The sequence below is a fragment of the Temnothorax nylanderi genome, unplaced genomic scaffold (assembly GCF_030848795.1).
Source record: "Temnothorax nylanderi isolate EJ_2023f unplaced genomic scaffold, tnyl_v1.0 TNYL_tig0086_pilon, whole genome shotgun sequence".
Taxonomy (NCBI): Eukaryota; Metazoa; Arthropoda; class Insecta; order Hymenoptera; family Formicidae; genus Temnothorax; species Temnothorax nylanderi.
Genome location: NW_027249148.1, coordinates 60,008 through 81,151, shown reverse-complemented (window position 1 = coordinate 81,151; position 21,144 = coordinate 60,008). Strand labels below are relative to the sequence as shown.

General features: G+C 36.2%; 1 protein-coding gene across 3 annotated transcripts; it reads left to right on the top strand.

Moving 5' to 3' along the window:
• The first annotated feature begins 270 nt into the window (after positions 1–270).
• LOC139774744 (1-phosphatidylinositol 4,5-bisphosphate phosphodiesterase) lies at positions 271–21,134 on the top strand. 3 transcript variants are annotated; one of them, XM_071710172.1, is made up of 20 exons: positions 271–540; positions 8,376–8,427; positions 10,522–10,750; positions 10,900–10,959; positions 11,151–11,291; positions 12,301–12,380; positions 12,869–13,004; positions 13,100–13,200; positions 13,553–13,731; positions 14,069–14,279; positions 14,754–15,012; positions 15,318–15,518; positions 15,631–15,829; positions 15,951–16,108; positions 16,192–16,398; positions 16,668–17,040; positions 17,351–17,512; positions 17,578–17,755; positions 18,321–18,771; positions 20,142–21,134. In XM_071710172.1, exons 3-20 carry the CDS (start codon positions 10,580–10,582, stop codon positions 20,211–20,213), a joined length of 3,339 nt encoding a protein of 1,112 aa, XP_071566273.1. In that variant the 5' UTR covers positions 271–540; positions 8,376–8,427; positions 10,522–10,579; the 3' UTR covers positions 20,214–21,134. The 3 variants fall into 3 exon arrangements, with proteins under 3 accessions (XP_071566273.1, XP_071566274.1, XP_071566275.1); XM_071710173.1 differs by having other exon boundaries at positions 272–540; positions 11,154–11,291; XM_071710174.1 differs by having other exon boundaries at positions 272–540; positions 15,318–15,512.
• The last annotated feature ends 10 nt before the right edge of the window (positions 21,135–21,144 follow it).

The following is a 21,144-nucleotide window of genomic DNA, read 5'->3' as shown; positions in this document are numbered from 1 at the left end:
CGCGAAGAGCCGAAAGTCTTCGACGCGCTCGAGCCCGTTCGATCGCCGGAATATTCCGAGCGCCACTTCCGACGAGATATACCGTTCGGCGTTCCCCACGCTTGTGATGCAATAGCCTCGGAGGCAGCAGATCTCGTTCTTGCCGACGAGATGTGGTGGAAACTGAATGACGGTCACGAGCGCGCACATGCGCGCAGGGGAAAAAGACGGTATCGAGCCAGACGGCTGGTTCCTGGTTCGCCCGTTAACAGAAACGGCGCGGCAGCGTCAGTTTCTTCCATCGCGCTTGGAGGACGTCCGGCGCCGGAGCGCCAGTTTCACGCGCACCCAGACGCCGTCTTCGGCCGCTAAACTCTCGGTTTTCCACTTTGAAATTTTCGCCGCTCGCGGTGTGCCGCCCGCGAAGCTGATGTGCGCGCGGAGCTACGCCGCCGGAGGATGAGATCGCCGCCGCCGCCGCCGCCGCCGCCGCTGCCGTCGTCGCTGCCGCTCTCGTTGTTCGACGGATAATCACGCGCGGGCGGGGAATCCGATTCAGCGGTAAGACTGAGAAATTCGCATCGCGAAATTCTTCATGACGGACGTAACGAGACGACCGTGCGCGCACACGCGCGCGCGTTACAGTGCCGACGTCGTGCGTTCCGCCACTCTGCGCGGTCATGAGACGTGTCACGCGTGCCGCCGCGCTCTTGCACGCGCGCACACGTACACACGCCGCGCACCGGTTGGAAAAACTCCGCTTCCGTATTTTTCGTCTATCAGCGAGTGACATTCGCTTCCGGTCTCCGCGTTCACGCAGATTCACACGCGCGTTTCCGCATAAAGTCTGCCGACAATTGCCCTCGTTAATAAGATTTTTCCAACTCTAGGCTCCCTCCAATCTTTGCTAAACGTAATCTGCTAATGTTTGGTTTCTAATTATTTTTACTTGAAATATAGGTCAAGTACCGAGCCTTTTACTTTCAGCGTTAAATGTATTTATTAAGAGTATACGGAGTAATATTTCCGTCCATTAGATCGGCGAGCGCTCTGAATTGAGCGGTGCCTTGCTCTAGCGCTGCGCGTGTGTAATTAATTTGCATATAAAGGGCGTACCATCAAGATTGAGCCGGACTGCGATGTCCAAATGCATTATCGCTTCCTACGTGCGCATTACTATTAACCGCTAATTACTCATATCATATTACGCGAAGGCGCGGAGGACGCGACCGTATTACAGTTGCAATCCACTTTCTCCGGTCATGATAAATTAAAGTGTTTTACCGTGTAACTATGATACCGCCAATTATTAAAGCGATTCCCGAGAGACATATTGTTTAATAAAAGAATGGGTCAATCTCGTTCAGCAACCATTAATCAGACGCGCCGTACGTGCGTACTCGCACTCGCGCCAGCGCCAGCGCCACGCGGTACTCGCTCGCTCTCTCGCTGTCTCTCTGTCTTTCTCCTTTTCTCATTATACTTTTCCGCACCTTCTCTCGCTAACTCCGACGCGCGACGCGCGACGGCCGTGCGTCGTCGCTTCGCGTGTGCGTGCCGCCCATACGTGCTACCACGCGCGTACAACGTACACGCGCGCGCGAGGAAGAGAGCGGATCGGAGCGACGACGACTCGGCCGACTCGCTAATTAGCAGCGCCGCGCTATCGTCGCGGGAGATAAGCCGCGAATAAGGCGCGAGAGATAGGTGCGCGCGCGAGAATAGAGGCCGCGGTGAATATCGGGACACGACCCTGACTGCACGGGCTTCCCGAGGGATTTTCGAGGTCAAGGGAACCCAGAGGCGCCGCCGTCGCCGCCGCCGCCGTCGTGCGGTGCGCGAATGCTACGAAATTCCCGTCGCGAGGTCAGACCAGGTCGGCCGTCGCGTCGCGTCGCGTCGCGTCGCGTCGGTCCGACACCTGATTCCTCGGATTTCTTATCCGTCATCAACCGGCCATTCGTCGGTACGCCGTATTCGTCGAGGCGGGACGTGTCGCGAATACCATTTACACCTCGCAAAGCTTCTCGTTACCTCGGCGCGATTGCCGAGGAAATCAAATGGCACTACAGTGCATGTCGCTATAGTGCATGCCTCAAATAGGCGCCAATCTCACTGGCACGTATACTTGAGCAAAAACGGAGCAACAGACGCTCCAACAAGACGCTCAGCTTCTTTTAATAATATATAAGTACATATCTATCCCGTACAAAACAATTCGCGGATATCAATCATGGAACGCTGTATGTATTCCCTTATTTAATCGTGGCTTTCTCAAACGTTATACATGTGTACACGAAGAGTCAGAGTTTCTTTTTGAAGCTTAATAATTGGAGTAATCATATCGGAAGATGTTTTCTATCTTTAAGAAAATTAATCTCAAAAGTTATTATTATCTCCTGATCCCTTTGTGCGTAGCAACAAAAACGCAGCACGTTTCTCGGAATGAGAACTGCCACAAAAACGCAATAACAGGCTCAGAGGAAACTTTAATTACGCAATTGTTCAATTGAACGGTGATCTCACGAGAAACTCATTGCGAAGCAAGTTTTATCTTCGGATAAAATGCGGGCTTGTTGGTTCATGTAATTGCACAAGATATCCGTGTGTATATCGTACCTACGATTGCAAATATTTTTGGAAGCTCGGATTTGTGTCTTGAAATATTTGTGATCTTCCGGCAAGTTCTGCATCGTATAACAGAGAAGTGCGCTCGTAAATTTTAACGATAATACGGATATAGCGAGTCATCGGTTTCTTTTGCGTTAACCGCACAGAATGCAAACACGAGAAGCGAATGAATTACGATCGTAAACATATTGCATAACGCATTTTTCATCGGGAGCTATATCTGTTGTATACTTGAAATTGTACGGATAACGATGAAAGACATAACACAACTTATAAAAACTGATGCAGCTAATAACAAAGCCACGACCCACGTGACATTGTTATGAGAAGCGCGTGAATAATTAAGTAATATATAACTTTTTTTCTCTCTTTCTAAATAACATACCAAATAACTTTTTCGATAAATATAAGATGCTGCTGCTTCTTAATTTTTAATTTTTATTCCTTACTTCTTTCTTCTCTCCCTACAATGTTTTTTTTTTAATTTCTTACATGTCTCGGATATTTTTTATAAAATAAAAAATTGTTCCTTTTCTTTAATATTCCCTTTCTTTAATATTTTTTAATTACCTGTTATCTAAATCTCAAAAGATTACAACTTGAAAGTATGATAAATTTTACTTATTTTTTTCTCTCTCTTTCCTTGAATAAATATTAGCAAATATATCTACTCTCGACTTAATATTACGTACTAATGTTTCTTATTAAGTTTGATAAGTATTAAATTTCATAGTTCACTGACAGGCGTATACAAAGCTTAACATATATGCAATGTATACAGAGTTACGTAATATGTCTACTCAAAAACAGAGGCAGTCAGGTCATAAGCCTCATTTGTTTCTATTCTTCTTAAAGTGGCCATTAAGTGATTGAGCGGTCAATGTCGCGACGGTATAATTCAACCTCCAAAGCTCCGGAAATTATATAATTATTAATCCGTATTAGGTAATTGAATCACGGTCGTTTAGCAATTAATTTTCCGCAAAAGACAATATTTAATATTACCATGTTTTTTCGCTAATTATGTAAATCTTGACTTGGATGGTTTCGCTCTAATACTTTTCACGCTACATTAATAATTTCGTGCAGAAGCATTTTGATATTAATTCTGTAAATTATTTAAAATTTTTAATTAATTAAACTCATTGTATTAATTAAATTTATAATAATAAGAGAAACTCGATTTTATTTGACGATTAAACAACTTCACCCGTAATCAATAAAAATAATTATAAAATATTTCTTGTCACTAATAAAAGAATTAGTTGCATAAATAACTCTGTTATAATATAGAAAAATAAATTAAAAAATATTACAATTACCAAATAATACTGTTATGGTGGTTATGGTACAACGGCGTCATTAATGCCTACACCTCTGAAGTTGGCCGTATTCAGAGTTTATCTTTCACCTTCTACTGCCTTTCACATTGAAAAGAAAAAGATAAACTCTGAACGCAGCCAACTTCATATGGATAGGCATTAATGATGTCGTGTATACTGTTATGGGTACGATGATTTTATGACAGATAATAAATTGTAGCGATAAACATTATTTACATTACGTATAATAAAAAGATTTATCTACATAAAAATTATTTGCATTACGTATATAATAAAAAAATTTCTCTACGTTTAAAAGGTCAAAACATACTAAATAATGTGTGAAAGATAAATTTATAAATAAATTACTTATGCAAGCGTGAGAAAGAGTTATTAAAATTTTTGCAAATTTGCGTTCATATAATTGCATTAAATTTCTGGAAGCCAGAGCTTTTGTGTTAAATATTCTGTAATTATGGATAACGAAGCGCTATATTTTGTTGAAAATTTCCTGGTGCTTACGGATGCGGCGAAAGTTACGAACGTGTGCAAAAACAATATATAGAGTATACTAGATCATATGTAGGGCACACGCGTCAAAATCATGTTTGATATGCAAAGAACGATTGATACACGATGATGTAAATAAATTTTATAAGAAATTAGATGTGTATGTGAAGATGAAAAGGATTAGATATAAGAGATGGAGTCAGTATTTCCATATTTTGCCGTAAGAGATTATAAACCAACATAAATTTTTGTTTTTATCGCAGTGCTAAATAAATCATTTCTATTTAAAAGATAAACTATTTACAAACCACGCTGCTAAACTATTTATATGTAAACGAAAATAGCTCTACAAATAAAATCAATATTTTTAGCCTGAAAGAAGAACGCTACATTATTTTACAATTAATATTATATTTATTTAGTTAATTAATTTATAATAAATTTATCGTTCATTTTACACACATTATTTTCTGAATCTTTAAATTAAATATTAAGACAATGACGTGTTTTGCAATTATTGTATCAACCGTTATCGATGATTAACTAGAACAATACCGGGCTATCTTAATCAAACCGATTTCTTATCTTCAGTCTTACTTTCACCCGCCATCTTGGTGCTATTAATGCTGCGTTAACGAGATCGCGGTGCGGAGTGCAATGGGGATCGTGCATGATAGTCATAAATTATAACGCATCGTTAATGCGGTTAGCTCGTGGGAATACGCAGGTTGCCGGGCTCTAAGAACGTTTCCATCGTTTGTCGAAGAGAAGGAGGCACAGCGGCACGAGTCACACGTTTGTACGTATATTTTCGTAACGCTCGTCTGTTTATGCGCCCCGTATACACACGCTGTTTATATAAGAACACGCGTTGTAACGCCCGCGTATATTAACGAGATACACGTCGGTGGCCGATTACAGATGATATTAACGGCATCGGCACTCGCACTTGCATTCGGCGCGCATCGAGCGTTTCCACTTCGTGTATTTCTAATGCAAGTACCGCCTCGCCTCCTCTCCTGCGTCGCAATATTTTGCAATATTTCGTGGTAATTCCGTTACCTCGTCCACGATCGACGCGCTACACACGAAATTGCGACGTCAGCTGATCGTTTGACAAATCGATGGCATCAGTAATCGAATTCATCTTTTCTGCGAAATCAACTGAATAAACAGCGTTGCCGCGGGTAGAAAACATCCGGGAGGATGTGGCTAATTCTCGGAAGTTGCGGTCACCGATGTAACAAGTTTGGCGAGATTCGAAACCTCTGCTTTTGAAATTTCTGCGTTTATTCTTTCCGAAAACTTGTTTCGCAGTCCTCTCTCGTATCTCCATCTTTCTTCGACAAAAGTTATAGGTCAAGGTGTTTGAGACAACAGAATTGAGTGTTTTCCATTATCGGCATATATATACATATATGTATATAACTTGTTCAAACTGATTTATATACTAAACAGAGAGCCGATTTGTTTGTATAATAGGTTTAATTATTCTAATTTGTTAAATATCATCTAACTATTTTACTCATTTATTATTTTAGTAATTATTTTAATTTATCAAATATCTTTTTACAGCAGTATATCATAACAAGAAATATATTTTGCAAAATATAAGTTGACCGTGATGATAAAATATGCGAGTCATCGCTACGAACTACTTCATCTCCAAGTATCTCATTTATTAATGTAATGTTTACTCTCTCCCTCTCTTGTAATTTTATGTTTCGCTGCCATATCTACGTTATTGCCAATATGCCGAGCTAGCATTTATAGCCTTCTTCCACACATGTTCTTGCACTTGAATCATTTTCAATTTTAAACTTCAATCGAAATTCAAAAGCCTTAAAGATCTTACTACAGTTTCAACATCATAATATTACGCTGAAACTCTCAAGGATAACTTTATCGTTGAAGTATCTTTAGATTTGCGGATTGAAAATTATAGGTCGATATCTAATAATAGATCAAAATGCGAACATGCCTCGTTTTTGGATTCCGGAAACGTAGTGAAAATTTATTGCAACAGAAATACATATATCTTGCCAAAATTCTTAACAGTACAGATGTATTTTCAGGTTTAATGTGTAATATAATTTAAATTTAGTTCTCCTATATTCAATATGTTTTTTCTCGCAAAATATATGCAAAATGCAACAAATATGATAGTTGTTATAGAAAATATGAGAACAATAAATATAAATAAACAATATAAATCATCGTAAGTTCTGTAAAAACTGTGACAAACTGATAATGCGAAATTTGAGTTACAAGAACTTTTTGAGGAGGTCTGTTATTTTTTATATGTGAGCAAGAGTTGGTTTGCCGCAAATATTTTTACGGTCGCGCTTAAAAATGTGTATTTAATCGTAAATGCACTTCTCACATACGGTAGTACGTAGATACGGAATATAGCGTCTGGTAACTTCCATTTCCTCATACATCTAATTAAGATAAGTCGCGATAGAGATTGGGATATCCGTTAGCGATATACATATTGATACCAATATCTACAATAAAATTTCTAGTAAACATAGTGTTACACTATGATAAAATATTAAATTCTAAATTACACAGTAAAGTATATCTATCTAGCAAATTAAATAAAGTATTAATGTAAAAGCAAAAAAATTTATTTCTGTATAAATAAAGAAAATGTTTGAAATATGTTTAATTTAATTATATAACACATTAATATTTGTGTATATTTTTCAAAATCTACAAAACTACTTTGCGTTTTAATAATAATAATTTATGTTTTCTACTATTAAAAAGTGTTTAAATAATTAATAGATATATTTTTTTGTCATGCAATTCAATATTCTTATTCTTAGTGATTCTGACATTAAAAATGAGATTCTACAATTCGTTGATTTATTTTTAATTTATTCCGAAGATAACTTTTACGTAGATGACAGTCGTAGACGAAGCTGCAGTCGAGAGATGTACTGGAGTGGCCTTTACGTAAAGACAACGAAATGCCGCGTCATCTATTAATAAAAATCTTGAGAGTAATACGTCACACTGGTTGTTGTTTACTACCCTTTGCAATTACTTTGATGTATTTTTAATCTAGATAATAGAAGAGAGCAATTTCATAATCTCATGGTAAAGTAATCTCGTCGATAACCATTTTAATTAATTAAATATTTTAAGAAAATATTTGAAGAAATTACGACGAAACACATTTTATGACTGTATTTTTAGACATTTTCAAATTACAATTATCTTCCGAACCTCTTTTGTCAGTAGCGTGACCCAAAAACATTTTGTAACTTTACTCTGCACATGTAGTTTTGTGTTTACTTATTTCGTTTCTATTATTTTTTAAACACAAAAAAAAACTTTTGGGAATAAAACTTTTGCACAATTAATTTACTTGATACGTTATAGCTATACAGCTTTCTCTCGTGACTGTTGTCAATATTGCTTTTCTTCTAGTTAGAGATAGTGAGAAACATTATCTATCTATGTTATAATTAGGATACGCCATTGAACGAATAGACTTAATGACGCAAAGGTTATTATCTAGATTTTATATACTTAACCTGTTACGTAAGTCTCGTAATTATACAGAGGTATCGATTGAGTCACTTAATCGAAGAGTGAAACCTTCATTTCAGAAAAGCACGTGTCTGCCCGTAGATATAATTAACATCGCCGGTTAATAGAATGGGGTGATATAAGGGGGGGTAACTGCGAAAAATAAATGGGTTCTGCGATGTTAAATTGGATCTTTTTCAAGCTCTGACATCTGACAGAAAGAGACTTAAGTATAAAGAAAATATATCTTTCGTTGCATAATAATTTTGCTGTATCGATTCCTGCAGCATCCACTTTTTAAACAAACACATTTTGCATCGTTGAGAATATTCTGTAGAGGCAGTTTTCAATTATTAACATTTACATTAGAGTTTATAAAATATTTTGTTGCAGGTGCAGCGGGTTAAAATGAGCAAGTCAACTCGGAAGAGACGCTCTTAACATTGTGAGTACCTTTCACGATTTTATGATACATGTAATAATGTTGTAATAATATATGACAAAACTTTCGATATGACTCTTTTCACTCGGCATTCAACATTTAAGTGTGCCTTGTCCTACATAGTGTAGGTTTGTCATAAAGGTTAATCGGTGCAACGATGCTAAAAGGCTCTCTGTAGCGTGACGAACTATCGATTATCCAAAATCCAAAAGCCAATGAATGATTCAAGTGAGAAACGTTCTGTAATACAAATACTTCTAAATAAACATGTACATATATTTCATAATATGTACATCTTAAATATTGTATATACTGTACGTCAGATAAAAGAAAATTCACTTATATCGCCAAACTTTTAAATAACGATATTCGTGTAACATATTTTTCAGAACTTGTATGATGCAACTATATAGCGAACACTGCACGTCATATAACACACAAAAGATATTTATTTATATCATCAGAAAGAGTTTCATAACGCTACGTTGTGTGCAAAAAAAGGAACTTAAGCCGCATTTCCTTCGAACTATAGCTTCTGTATAACAAAGTGTGCGATGACGTCTTTTCTCAATGTCAGCTTTTTTCCCATTTTCTATGCAAGTGCTGCAGCTTTTCAGTTTCATTGTAACGTATTCTATTCTAATTTCAATCCTCTATTTTCCGTAGGCAAAAACTCTCGCAGGCTCAAAAATAAGAGTAAGAAATATCTAAAAAAAAGAGAAGAAGAAAGAGAATGTGCTCCATTCAAGCTTTTTATATGTCGTCGAAAAGAAAAAGAAGAACTAATGAAAATAAGAATAATTGGAAACTCGTGTAAAGAAAGGAAGGAATATACGTAAAATATGTAAATGAGAATTAAGGTATTGACGCATACATTATGTGACGCCAAGGCATTAAATAATTATTCAACGTCATTGTACAATAAAAACTTTCACATTTATTTTCTGAGGACAGAAAAAGAGAGATCGCCGAAGTACGTTCAAAGCTGTGCGCAATCTTGTGGGGAAAAAAGATATTCTCAATGATCTGCTCGATTTTAAATGTTAAAATACGAAATATATTCACATTTGTCCGTGACTAAAACTATTAACGAATTAGTAAATAAGGCAGTATTGATCGCGTTAATGATAATGAGTATTATTGGGAGATAACAAAAGCAACAATGGGTGCACTTTTTGTTTTTTAATAATGAAATAGGATATTCCTGCATGTACATTAAATTTTGAAGCAAGATAAATATTCTTTAAAAATAACTTTCACATAATACAGTGGAGCATTAAATGTAATTAAAATTTTATTGACTCCGTTATTTAGCGAAATTTTTTTTTTTCATGGAATCCCTAAAAATGACTTTAATAATTAATTGGAGAAAATGCTGTTTTCTCTAGGCCAGTCTCTAATTAATTGTAATGATTTTAATATTGGCGTTTGCTTGCGTGTTATAGGCCGATAGGTTAAAGTTCAAGAAACCTTGAGACTTTATTTTCTAAAGGGGTTAAATGCCCGATTAAGGTCCAGAAGGCTCAGTCCGCTCTATTGAGGTATTACGTTCATACGTGTTGCTTATCGGAGGCCATACACAGATCGGGGCTAATAATTAACTATAACTAAATACCCGGTCAAACAAGAGCTCTAACGAGATAAGTTGCGTGTTAGAACAAAGTCCACCTGAATATCAGCGTTACTGCGTGTTTTGCCAATCAGCTCATCTTATACAATTAACGACAGTAATTTCTCAAGGTTTAATTACGTATTCGGTATTATATATACCATGCCTTCGCACTATGGGCATTTATCGTTTATAGAAGTTCGTACCTCCGTCATGTAAACTGATGTACATTGAATAAACATCAAACTTACAGATTCATGCAAAATATAAACTCTCTGAGATTTACATTCGCTGCATACGAATGGTAAGTATCTCGCACGGATATACCGTGCAATCTTAATTCATCGGAATAATTTACGGACGGATACGAGGAATGCGAGGTATAAATGTCGAACTTCAAAGCCCCGGACGTAAAGCAGATACTCGATTTGACAGTGACCAGTATAGGAAAGACGGCTTTTTAACGCGATACTGATCTTTGTTGGCAGAATCGGAAGACGCCGTATCTAGGCTGACTTTGCCGGAAGTTGGTGGAACGACGCGGAGATGACGAAGAGGTTCGAGTTCAACTGGCAGATTGAGGTGCCGGAAGCACTCCGTACCGGCTGCGTCTTCGATCGTTGGACGGAGGAGAAGGATAACACTGAAATCGAGCTGAATTGCCTGTTCAAAGCCGACGAGTATGGTTTCTTCATCTATTGGCAGAGCGAGGGAAAGGTGAGAGGATTTTTTTGTTTGCTCTTTTGTTTGTGCCCTTTCATTCGTTTCGACATCAAAAAGAACGAGGTATCTCGGACACTCATCTCTTAGCATCCTACGAGTTCTAAGTACACGCAATTTATTTTTACTCTCTCTTCTCCTTGCAGGATGGAGATGTTATTGAGTTGTGTCAAGTGAGCGACATCAGAGCCGGAGGCGTTCCTAAGGTAAAATAAACAATGTTCTGTCGCTTCAAGATTACGATAATAGCGCTCTCAGATTTGTTAAAGTTACGACAATCGCACTAATTCGCTGTAAAAGTACTTGTCGATCAAATTGATAAAAAAAAAAAAAAAAAAGAAAAGAAGGAAAAAGACACGGTAACATCTAATAGCTAATAAAAGCGACGCATTTCAAGCAGGACCCCAAGTTATTCGACAAGCTGCTCAGCAAGCATGGCGAGCAGTTGGAAGACAAAAGTCTGACCATCTGTTCTGGCGTCGATTACACCAACATCAATTATCAGCACGTCGTATGTCCGGATCCTGCCACAGCCAAGGTAACACACGTGCCATGCCGCACACTAATCGTGATAACGTCGGAAACACCAGCATCGACATGCCATTCGATTTATCGGTCAAGTAAAGTATTATTAGAGCTGGCTGATCTGGCTGATACGACGCCGATATAGCGTTTAGGGACACTATCGTCCCTGATGAAACTGATGCTTTCTGATAGTTTATCGCGGATATAAATAGTATAGTGTTGTTATATTAACGATATTAGATTGGAATATGCTATCAATAATAGTTAATACTTTTTCTTAATATCTCCTGCGATATACGACGATTATATGATGTGATATAAACTTATAATCTATAAACGTATAATCGCATAGTCGCGATTATGCTGAACTTCTCGGTTAAGTTGCCTCGTACAGCTCTTTTACCTCTTTCCGTTACGTGTTTCCGTGTCATTTTTCCAGAGAATTTATCGCTAGTTTTTACTGCAAAGATAAGGAAATAGCGTGAATGTGCTGTACACGGTTCTGTATATCGTATTACCATCAATTCCTTCTCACGTATTCTATATACTGACTATGCTAAATTGTTATTACACAAATTGACAATTATTGAAACAATTTGTAAACATTATGCTTAATTACTAAGATGTTTAAGATATTATTGAACAGCATCATTTACTTAATTGCTCTTTACTCGAAGCTTATTAGCTTCACGTGTCTTTTGTACATTAAGGTTACTAAAAATCAGTGACATTAAAAGCAGCAAAGTTTAGTCGTTTTTATATGAAATATGCAATAGCGTCAAAATATATGCTGAGGTAGCAAAATTATTTATCCCCGAGTATAAATAGAACTTGTGTGACGCTACATTCGTACACCTACGTAGGTATAACGAATGTAGCGTCACATCGCGATGTAACAACCGATAAGATTACTTTAATGCCACCTTAAGATTAACATCTCTATCTCGCAACGGACTTAATATAGTCTCTCATTCCATAAAAAGAACAATCTGATGATACTTTATTCGTGTATGTCGTCATAGGTATGGTTGGACGGCGTTCGATCGATTACGCACAACGTCAAAGCGAATAACGCTTGCCCGCTTACATGTCTGAAGAAACAGTGAGTTTGCCAACGCATTTATATACGCTTGCACTAACGTGTCTGTAAACAACAGTGCTGTTTACCTTTGTGAAATAATTAGCCATAAACGTGTTCCGCGATCGACGTATGTAGCATAACTTTGCGTTTCTCTAATTCCTCTCCGACGCAAAAGGGTATTCGATTTGCAACAAGATAAGCAAAATCGATTTAACTCTCAGCAGAAATTACAGAGCTTCCGAAATCATTTTTCTTTCTAAATTATATATTTTTTTAAATGTTTTTTTTACTTTCTTTTTTTTTTAAATGAGATTATATTACATTTTATGATATCGAAGACTTTTATGGTATCAAAGACTTAATGAAATTTATAGTACCTTCTGAAAGTTGACAAAAATATATATTATATCAAACCGTAATTCTGATATTAAATGTTCTCTTCTATCTATATACATATTTTCGAAGAAGTAATAAAATCGTGAATAAAGCAGCATTTTGTACAATTTTAGTTGGATGCGACTCAGGATGCTGGTAGACCCCAATGGAAAAGTTCCAGTGAAAGTGGTCGCGAGAACTTTCGCGTCCGGCAAAACGGAGAAGCTTGTTTACCAGTGTCTCTCTGAGTTAGGCCTACCTAGCGGAAAGGTATCTTGATGGTTATTAAAATGAATCATTGATGATCTACGACATTTTTATTGCTAAAATATTGCAAAGATAAGAATGCATTTTTTAATATTTAGAACGACGTGATAGAACCCGACGACTTTACCTTCGACGCATTCTACGCGCTTTATCACAAAATATGCCCGAGGAACGACATAGAGGAATTATTTCAGTCGATGTGAGTACTTTTCGGAGAAAGTGTATCTAAATGGATATTTTCTGTGTAGAAAAAAAAATTTGCTTGACGAGTTTACTTCTCCTAATTACGAATTTTAATTACCGTTAAGAGAATTACGTTAGGTGAAAAAAATTTCTCTTAACGAGAACTCCTAATTACGAATTTTAATTACCTTACATTATTCGTTGTATATATTTTACACGCATATGTATGTATATACAAATTTTTATACATATACATACATGTGTTTTATGTTTTGCAAAACCTTATAATTTGGATTTATTTTAACGTAACGCAAGCAGAAGGTTTTATGTTAATTAACGTGACCGATTATTTATCTTGAAAATTGTAGAACGCAGGGCAAAGGGCGAACGGAGGGCGATACAATTAACCTGGAGCAACTGATCACCTTTCTCAACGAGAAGCAAAGAGATCCGACCCTGAATGAAATTCTCTACCCCCTCTATGACGAGAAACGTGCAATGGAGATCATCAATGATTACGAGCAGAATGAGGTTGCGCGTAATGAAAGTAAGAGCTTGATAAACAAATCATGTATTTTCGCAACGTTTCCCTCGAACAATTCTCACGAACTTATCTAAAATTAAACCTTATCGCTCGCGTCTTTGAAGCATGTGAGGTATTGATTCTCTTGTAGATATTTCATTTGTCTCTTTATAAACTAGATAAATTAGGACATTAAGATGTCAAAGATATCAAAGACAGAGTAAACTTTAATGAGCCTGCAAAATTGAATCGTTCAATTGATTATGTGTCATCTGGTTTAGTCAGGACTGAAGAATTAATGAACCGGCTTAACTTGTAGCTTCAAAACGACCTTCTTTCATACGTAATTGCGCCCTTGCAGAAACGATGACGAAGGATGGCTTCATAAGGTACCTGATGTCCGACGAAAACGCGCCAGTTTTCCTCGACAGACTAGACGTTTACATGGATATGGACCAACCTCTGGCGCATTATTACATCAATTCGAGCCACAACACATACCTGAGCGGACGTCAATTCGGCGGGAAGAGCAGCGTCGAAATGTATAGACAAGTTTTACTTGCAGGATGCAGGTAAGGGGATATTGTTACATGAAATATGGAAGTAATGATTATTCCCGATTTGCGACTGTAGCGATTTTCAATATCCGTTGCATTTATAGCTGCATCGATTGTACCAGATTATGAATGCATCTACTTGAATATATAATATTGCATTTAGATCGATATACCGATCTATCTTTATTTCAGAAAGCATAACAAAGCAGTGTAGCTTATTTCTAATAAATTAAAACATAGTTTTAGGAATTAGTTTAGCAATATATTTACTTTTTTCAATCATTACTTTTTACGTTTGTTTAAATAGTTTTATTTAATTAGGTTCCCATGATATTTCGATTAATTTTAATTTAATTAATTTATAGATTAACAAGATAATTATTAATGAATAAAGAAACAAAGGATCACTTCGTAAGAAAATAGCAAACAATCGATAACTATCAGAATTACCGGTTTTAGTTTCTTTCTTTTTTCAATCCGAATTTAAAGGTGCGTCGAATTGGATTGTTGGGACGGCAAAGGGGAAGATGAGGAGCCGATAATCACTCACGGCAAAGCCATGTGCACCGACATTCTATTCAGAGACGTTATATACGCAGTCAGAGACACGGCCTTCGTTACATCGGAATATCCATTGATTCTCAGCTTCGAAAATCATTGTAGCAAGAAGCAGCAATACAAACTGGCCAAGTACTGTGACGAAATTCTGGGTGATCTGTTATTAAAGGAACCCCTGAAAGAATATCCTGTAAGTTCTTATACGTATAGATTAATTACATCAGATATTGTAAAATACCTTGTAATATCAATTTAAATAATATGGATTATCTACTCCAATAAATGTTTTTTAATTATTATTAAGATATATAATTACATTAAATTTTTTATAATATCAACACATAATATTAAAATGTAAGTGAATTTTTTTCCTTTGTTTCTTTCTAAAGAATTTCTTGAATTAAACTCACGCTTACGATAAATCACGCAAAGTTTGGTGGCTCTTTCATATAAGTGGTTTTAAGTGCACTCATGGCTAAAATATCATTAAAACAGTTGGATCCAGGAGTACCGCTGCCGCCGCCCAGTATGTTGAAACGCAAGATTATCATTAAGAACAAGCGCCTAAAGCCCGAGGTCGAGAAGCAGGAGTTGGAGCTCTTCAAGCAAGGTCAATTCGTGATCGAGGACGAAGTCAAGGAAGACTTCAGTGCGCCGCCGGCGATCGCCGCCGCTGTGGAACAGCAACCGGTAAAAGTAACAATCATTATGATCCTTAAATTGAGCATGGCAGTGACTCTTCATCTTAACCGAATTGAGCGATCGACGTTTCATTTGATAAAACGGTGATATTTCTCTACGTCTACAGGAAGAAAGTTCTGAATCCATAACGTCATCGGGCATTCAACAACAGCAATCTGTCACTGGTTCAGTAGGCTTTGGAGAAAGCATAGAATTAGTAGCGGCTCAGAATTATATCCCAAGTACTACCAATGTACATCCATGGCTGTCTTCCATGGTCAACTATGCGCAACCTGTAAAGTTCGCCAGTTTCGACGAAGCCGAAGGTAGATGAAATTTTTGTTTCTTTAAAAGAAAATTATAATTTATTTATAATTATAATTATACTGTGAGTGACGGATGGTGTTAATCGATAAATTGCGATTAAGAGCGAATTACTATTTTCAGAAAGGAATATTCATCACAATATGTCTTCCTTCTCGGAAACGACTGGCTTGAACTATTTGAAAACCTCCGCCATTGAATTCGTAAATTATAACAAGCGGCAGATGAGCCGGATTTATCCGAAAGGTACACGAGCCGACTCTTCCAACTATATGCCGCAGGTAAAACACAAGCTTGTAGAGCGCAATTTGCGCAACGGGGAACACGAAGAAAAGTCTCTCAATGATCGATCGTCGCGAAACAGGTCTTCTGGAACGCTGGCTGCCAAATGGTGTCGCTGAACTTTCAAACCGCGGATCTGCCTATGCAACTGAATCAAGGAAAGTTCGAGTACAACGGATCTTCGGGCTATTTATTGAAGCCGGATTTCATGAGACGTGCTGATAGGAGCTTTGACCCTTTCGCCGAGAGTCCCGTTGATGGAGTGATCGCCACACAGTGCAGTGTTCAGGTACGTTTCTTTTTCCTGAATGACAATCCAGGTCACTCGCGATATCGCATTCTAATTTTTTGCATTTTTTTTCTTCCTAAAAAATCGAACAATTTGCATAATATGGCGTGGCTTTTATATATATTAACAGTGCTTTGTATTAGGATAATCAATAATCAGAAAATAAGATAAAATACAAAGAAGAGAACTATAAAAAGTTTATTCAAGATTAAAAACGCTTTCACTATTTGTCTTTATTATTGATTCACTATTGTAACATATTGTAATAGGTAATAGCAGGCCAGTTTTTATCCGACAAGAAAGTCGGGACGTACGTTGAGGTCGAAATGTATGGCCTACCAACCGACACGATACGCAAGGAATTTCGCACGAGAGTGGTCCCCGCCAACGGTTTGAACCCCGTTTACAATGAAGAGCCCTTTCTCTTCAGGAAAGTCGTCCTACCAGATTTGGCCGCTCTGAGATTCGCGGTATACGATGAATCGAACGGCAAGGTACTAGGACAGAGAATCGTTCCTTTAGACGGTTTGCAGGCCGGATATCGGCACATCGCGTTGCGAACCGACGCCAATTTTCCTATGTCTCTGCCTATGCTGTTTTGTAACATTGACATAAAAATCTATGTGCCAGATGGCTTTGAAGGTATGTTCGACATCAACGATGTTTCTGCATAATAAATTTATACTACTATTTAGCCTTGCAGTTGTACAATTATAATTTCAATAGATCGTATAATTTTAGTCAGCATTATTTTCTGTTAATTCTGTCAAAATTAACTATTTCATGTATATCTCGTTTCTATTCGATCTGTTTAATACGATAATTTAGTTAATAAGTATATCTTTTATTCAAAACTCCATTTTTCTACCAAAAATAAATTCTAAACAAAATATGTATTAATGATTAATTGATTAATCAATGTTTTTTTTATCATCTTTTTATCATTATTTAGAATTTATGGACGCTTTAACGGCGCCGCGAGCATTCAAGAAATCGGAAAGCATGTCGCACAATAAAATGCGAGGTCTGGGAATCGAAGAGAGTGATAGCAAAAACAATATGGACAACAAAAATAACGTGTTATCTCATCACCAAGAAGCAGCAAAACCAAGAGGTAAGTTGCAAGATATAGAAATTTGTCAATTGCGAACAACGAATCGACTTATTTTATTTCTACAGAGGAAATGAAGTTTGATCCAATCACTCTGGAGACTTTGAGACAAGAAAAGGGTTATCAAAAAGTATTACGGAAACAGCAAAAGGAACTGGAGTCTTTGAAAAAGAAGCACCACAAGGAGAAATTGACTGTCCAGAAGCAACATTGTGTTGCAATAGAGAAGATTTTTAAGGGAAAAAAGTTAGTCATTTTCGTACAATTTTAATTTAAAATTTCTAATTTTCTTTATAATTTTAATCAATTTTTGTAAAAGTGTTTATTTAATTAGTAAATTGAATAATTTTTATTATTAGTTAAGGAGATTTTCTCTTATTTAGATTGGTAAAAAGTAAGCAATTTTTAGCGGGCTTTCTTTGACAAAAGAAAATTTTTATTTAAAAGTTTTAAAAGTTTTTATAACTAAGAATTTTATGTTTATTGTATTAAGTTTAAATATTTCAGAATTTCAAAGCTCGAGAAAAAGATAGAAAAGGTTTTCTTTATTTTAAAATATAGCGTAAGACAATCCTTTTAAGACAATAATAGCAAACTGAGTTTGAAGCAAACAAAAAATTAAAATATAATTTTTTTTCAAAGAAGTTAAACTTTCTCAGAAAGTGGATAAAGCAAGATCATTTGTGCACGCAGGTCTGATAGAGTTTAGAATTTGTAGAATTGAGAGTTCAATGGATAAATTGAGAAAATGATGATTAATATAATTAACATAATAATAGAATAAATTACAAGATTGATAAAAATGTTATAGCAAAGCGGAACTTTCGAGAGACCCCACCGTTCGTCGCGCCGTTTCCGAACAGACGACCCAGTGGTCGCATCTCGCCGACAGGCAACGCCGGGAGGAGCGCGATCTGGTCCGCGGGCATCTGGAAGAGCGGCGGACGCAGCTGTGCAAATTGTGCATGGCCGCGCAGCTGGCGCAACAGAAACAGCAGACCGCGCGACACGACCGTGAGATGAAAGATATGACCGCGCGACAGGCGAGACTGTCGGTGGAGAGCGCGAGGGAAGTGATGAACGACAAGACTTTGAAGACGCGCGGAATCAAGGAGGGTAGACTCAGGGAGAAGCAGCAGAACAACACGAAGAAGTTTATGGAAGAGCGCAGAATTGCGCAGATGATACAGAACAGAGAGAAAGAGAAACTAAAGGTGGTCCACGAGAAGCAATTGGAGGAGCTGCAGAAGGATATGAACGCGGTAAGGCAACAGACTCTCGCTAGACTAGAGGTTTACCCGATAGTATAGCTTTGCTATTTTTATTGCGCTTGCACGTAGAGAAACAATAGATTTATATGTTTAATGTATGGATTGTAATCATAAGCAATTTTTTTATACTATCTGATACGTAAACGTCCATTTTAACATTCCATTAAGTTAATTGCTAGAAAATTAAGAATATTTTAGGTCTTTTATATTTATGTATTTATTTGAATAACATACGTATTGATGTGGTATATATAGATTTGATAAAATTGCTAGAACATCCAATTTATTGTACATTTCTGTTTTATAATTAAGTTGAATTCTATTTATTGAATATTAAATTTTGATTATTGTGTTTCGTTCTTATTTTGTTATATAATTATTACATTTTATTTAATATTTTCTCAATAAACTTATTTTCTTAAAATATTTTAATTTTTAATTTTATTTTTCCTACTATTTGTTAAATTTTATGTTTTATAACACAGTAACCAATGAAGTCTCCTTAATTCTAAATAAGCAAGATACAACAAATTCGAAATATTAAAATTTTATGATTAACTGAAATTAGAATTTTTTATCTATGTGGTTTTGCGATGTTTTTCTATTTATTTTATTAAAGTCTTTAGAAACTGCATCGAATTGCTATCGAATATATGTTACCATCAGTTACCTGTATTTAATATATTGCTTTAATATAAATAATTTTGCTGAGCAATTATTTGCTAAGATGATTATTTTTACACATCGGATTATTTTACAAAACTGAGTTTTTCAACGCTATATCGAAATCATCCGTGATCACATACAAAGCCTTTTTCAGAATTTTAGATTAATTTAAGAAAACTGATGAAAAAAAGCATTAATCTCTGCCGGGAATAATCACAATGGTTTTATCGTATGTTTATTATAAATTCTATTATAAAAGATGAAGAAATAGAAAACTTTCGAAAGATGCTATAAACTTGTATTATTATCAATGTTTGAAATCTGTACGTTTGTGATTTATACATATTTATATCTAAATAGAGATATAATTGAAATCAAATAACATAAACTGCATAAATAATATTTTAAAAAGATTCTAACAAATATATATGTGCCTTTAATATAATTTTATTTATCTAATTTTATTAATCTATATAAGTTTATTGAAATTTTTTTCTCTCATAGAGCTAAATTTTCTTAAATTATAACAAATTAAAATCAAAAAGATAAAATAATTAAATTACAAAAAGATAAAATAATTGGCATAAAAATTTAAATTATCTGAATATAAGTTTTGCTCCATTTAAGTACCATTTTAAATACCAAATTCATTGTTCCGAAAATAATTGGTTTAGTCATACAAACAACTTTTCCAGATCATGGATATGTACAAGAATGAAGACATGGACTACGAGCCGGCTAAGATGCTGTCTGAATTCTACGTGTGATGAGTGCCAGCCAAGTTTCTCTGAAAATTTTCTCCACAGCGAGAAACACGTTACGAAGGAGGGACTGTTTTCAGACAATTTACTACTGTCGTTAATTATACTTGAAATTGGGATCAAATTTCATTAGCTGTCGTTATTGTATCCGCCGATAAATGTCGCGTATCGTGAGAAAGAAAAATGAGCAACTACATTAACGTTTCTAATTCATTCAGCCAAGTATTTTTTTATAAGCAGACATTTTATGTGTCTCCATAGTCTCTGAGTACCTAGACTAACGAGGGAGTCAATACAACTAAAGTGATCTAGTCAAGTATTAAATATATATACTTATACACAAAACGTATATCATGATGTCGTGGCCGATGTGAAATGGTGTGATGCACCGCGCGATTTGTCGAAGTGAATATTTTTCGATTGTTAACGCTATATTGTCGAAGTCTATCAGAGTAAAAAAAAACGTATATCCGTATGCGTGTGCGTGTGCGTGTGCGTGTGCGTGTGCGTGAAGACTGTTGTCTGTATTCGTGAATCGATGCCTAATGCCGACAGGAACTTTCTCTGTTACCGTGATGATTCCTAGACCATACATACCTTAAGTTGAGAGACGCTCTCACGGTCGGACCTAAACCGATAAATTCTCGTGATTGCTGATAATGATTAGAGTATTATAGAACGTTTGAGAATCTCGAGCTGAAGGCTGTAATTTACAGATCGAAGGAAGCGCCTCTTACACGGCCCTTACATGAATGGTCACATAGGATTGTAAATAAAACTTAAAAAACGAGAGCCTAGTATAATGATTACCACGTTGTTGTTTTCATTATATAACATAATGTTATTTACATAAATTATTATATCATCCTATACATATATATATATATATATCTATATTGGATATAAATAAAAATATTACGCAAATCACTTTCGCAAT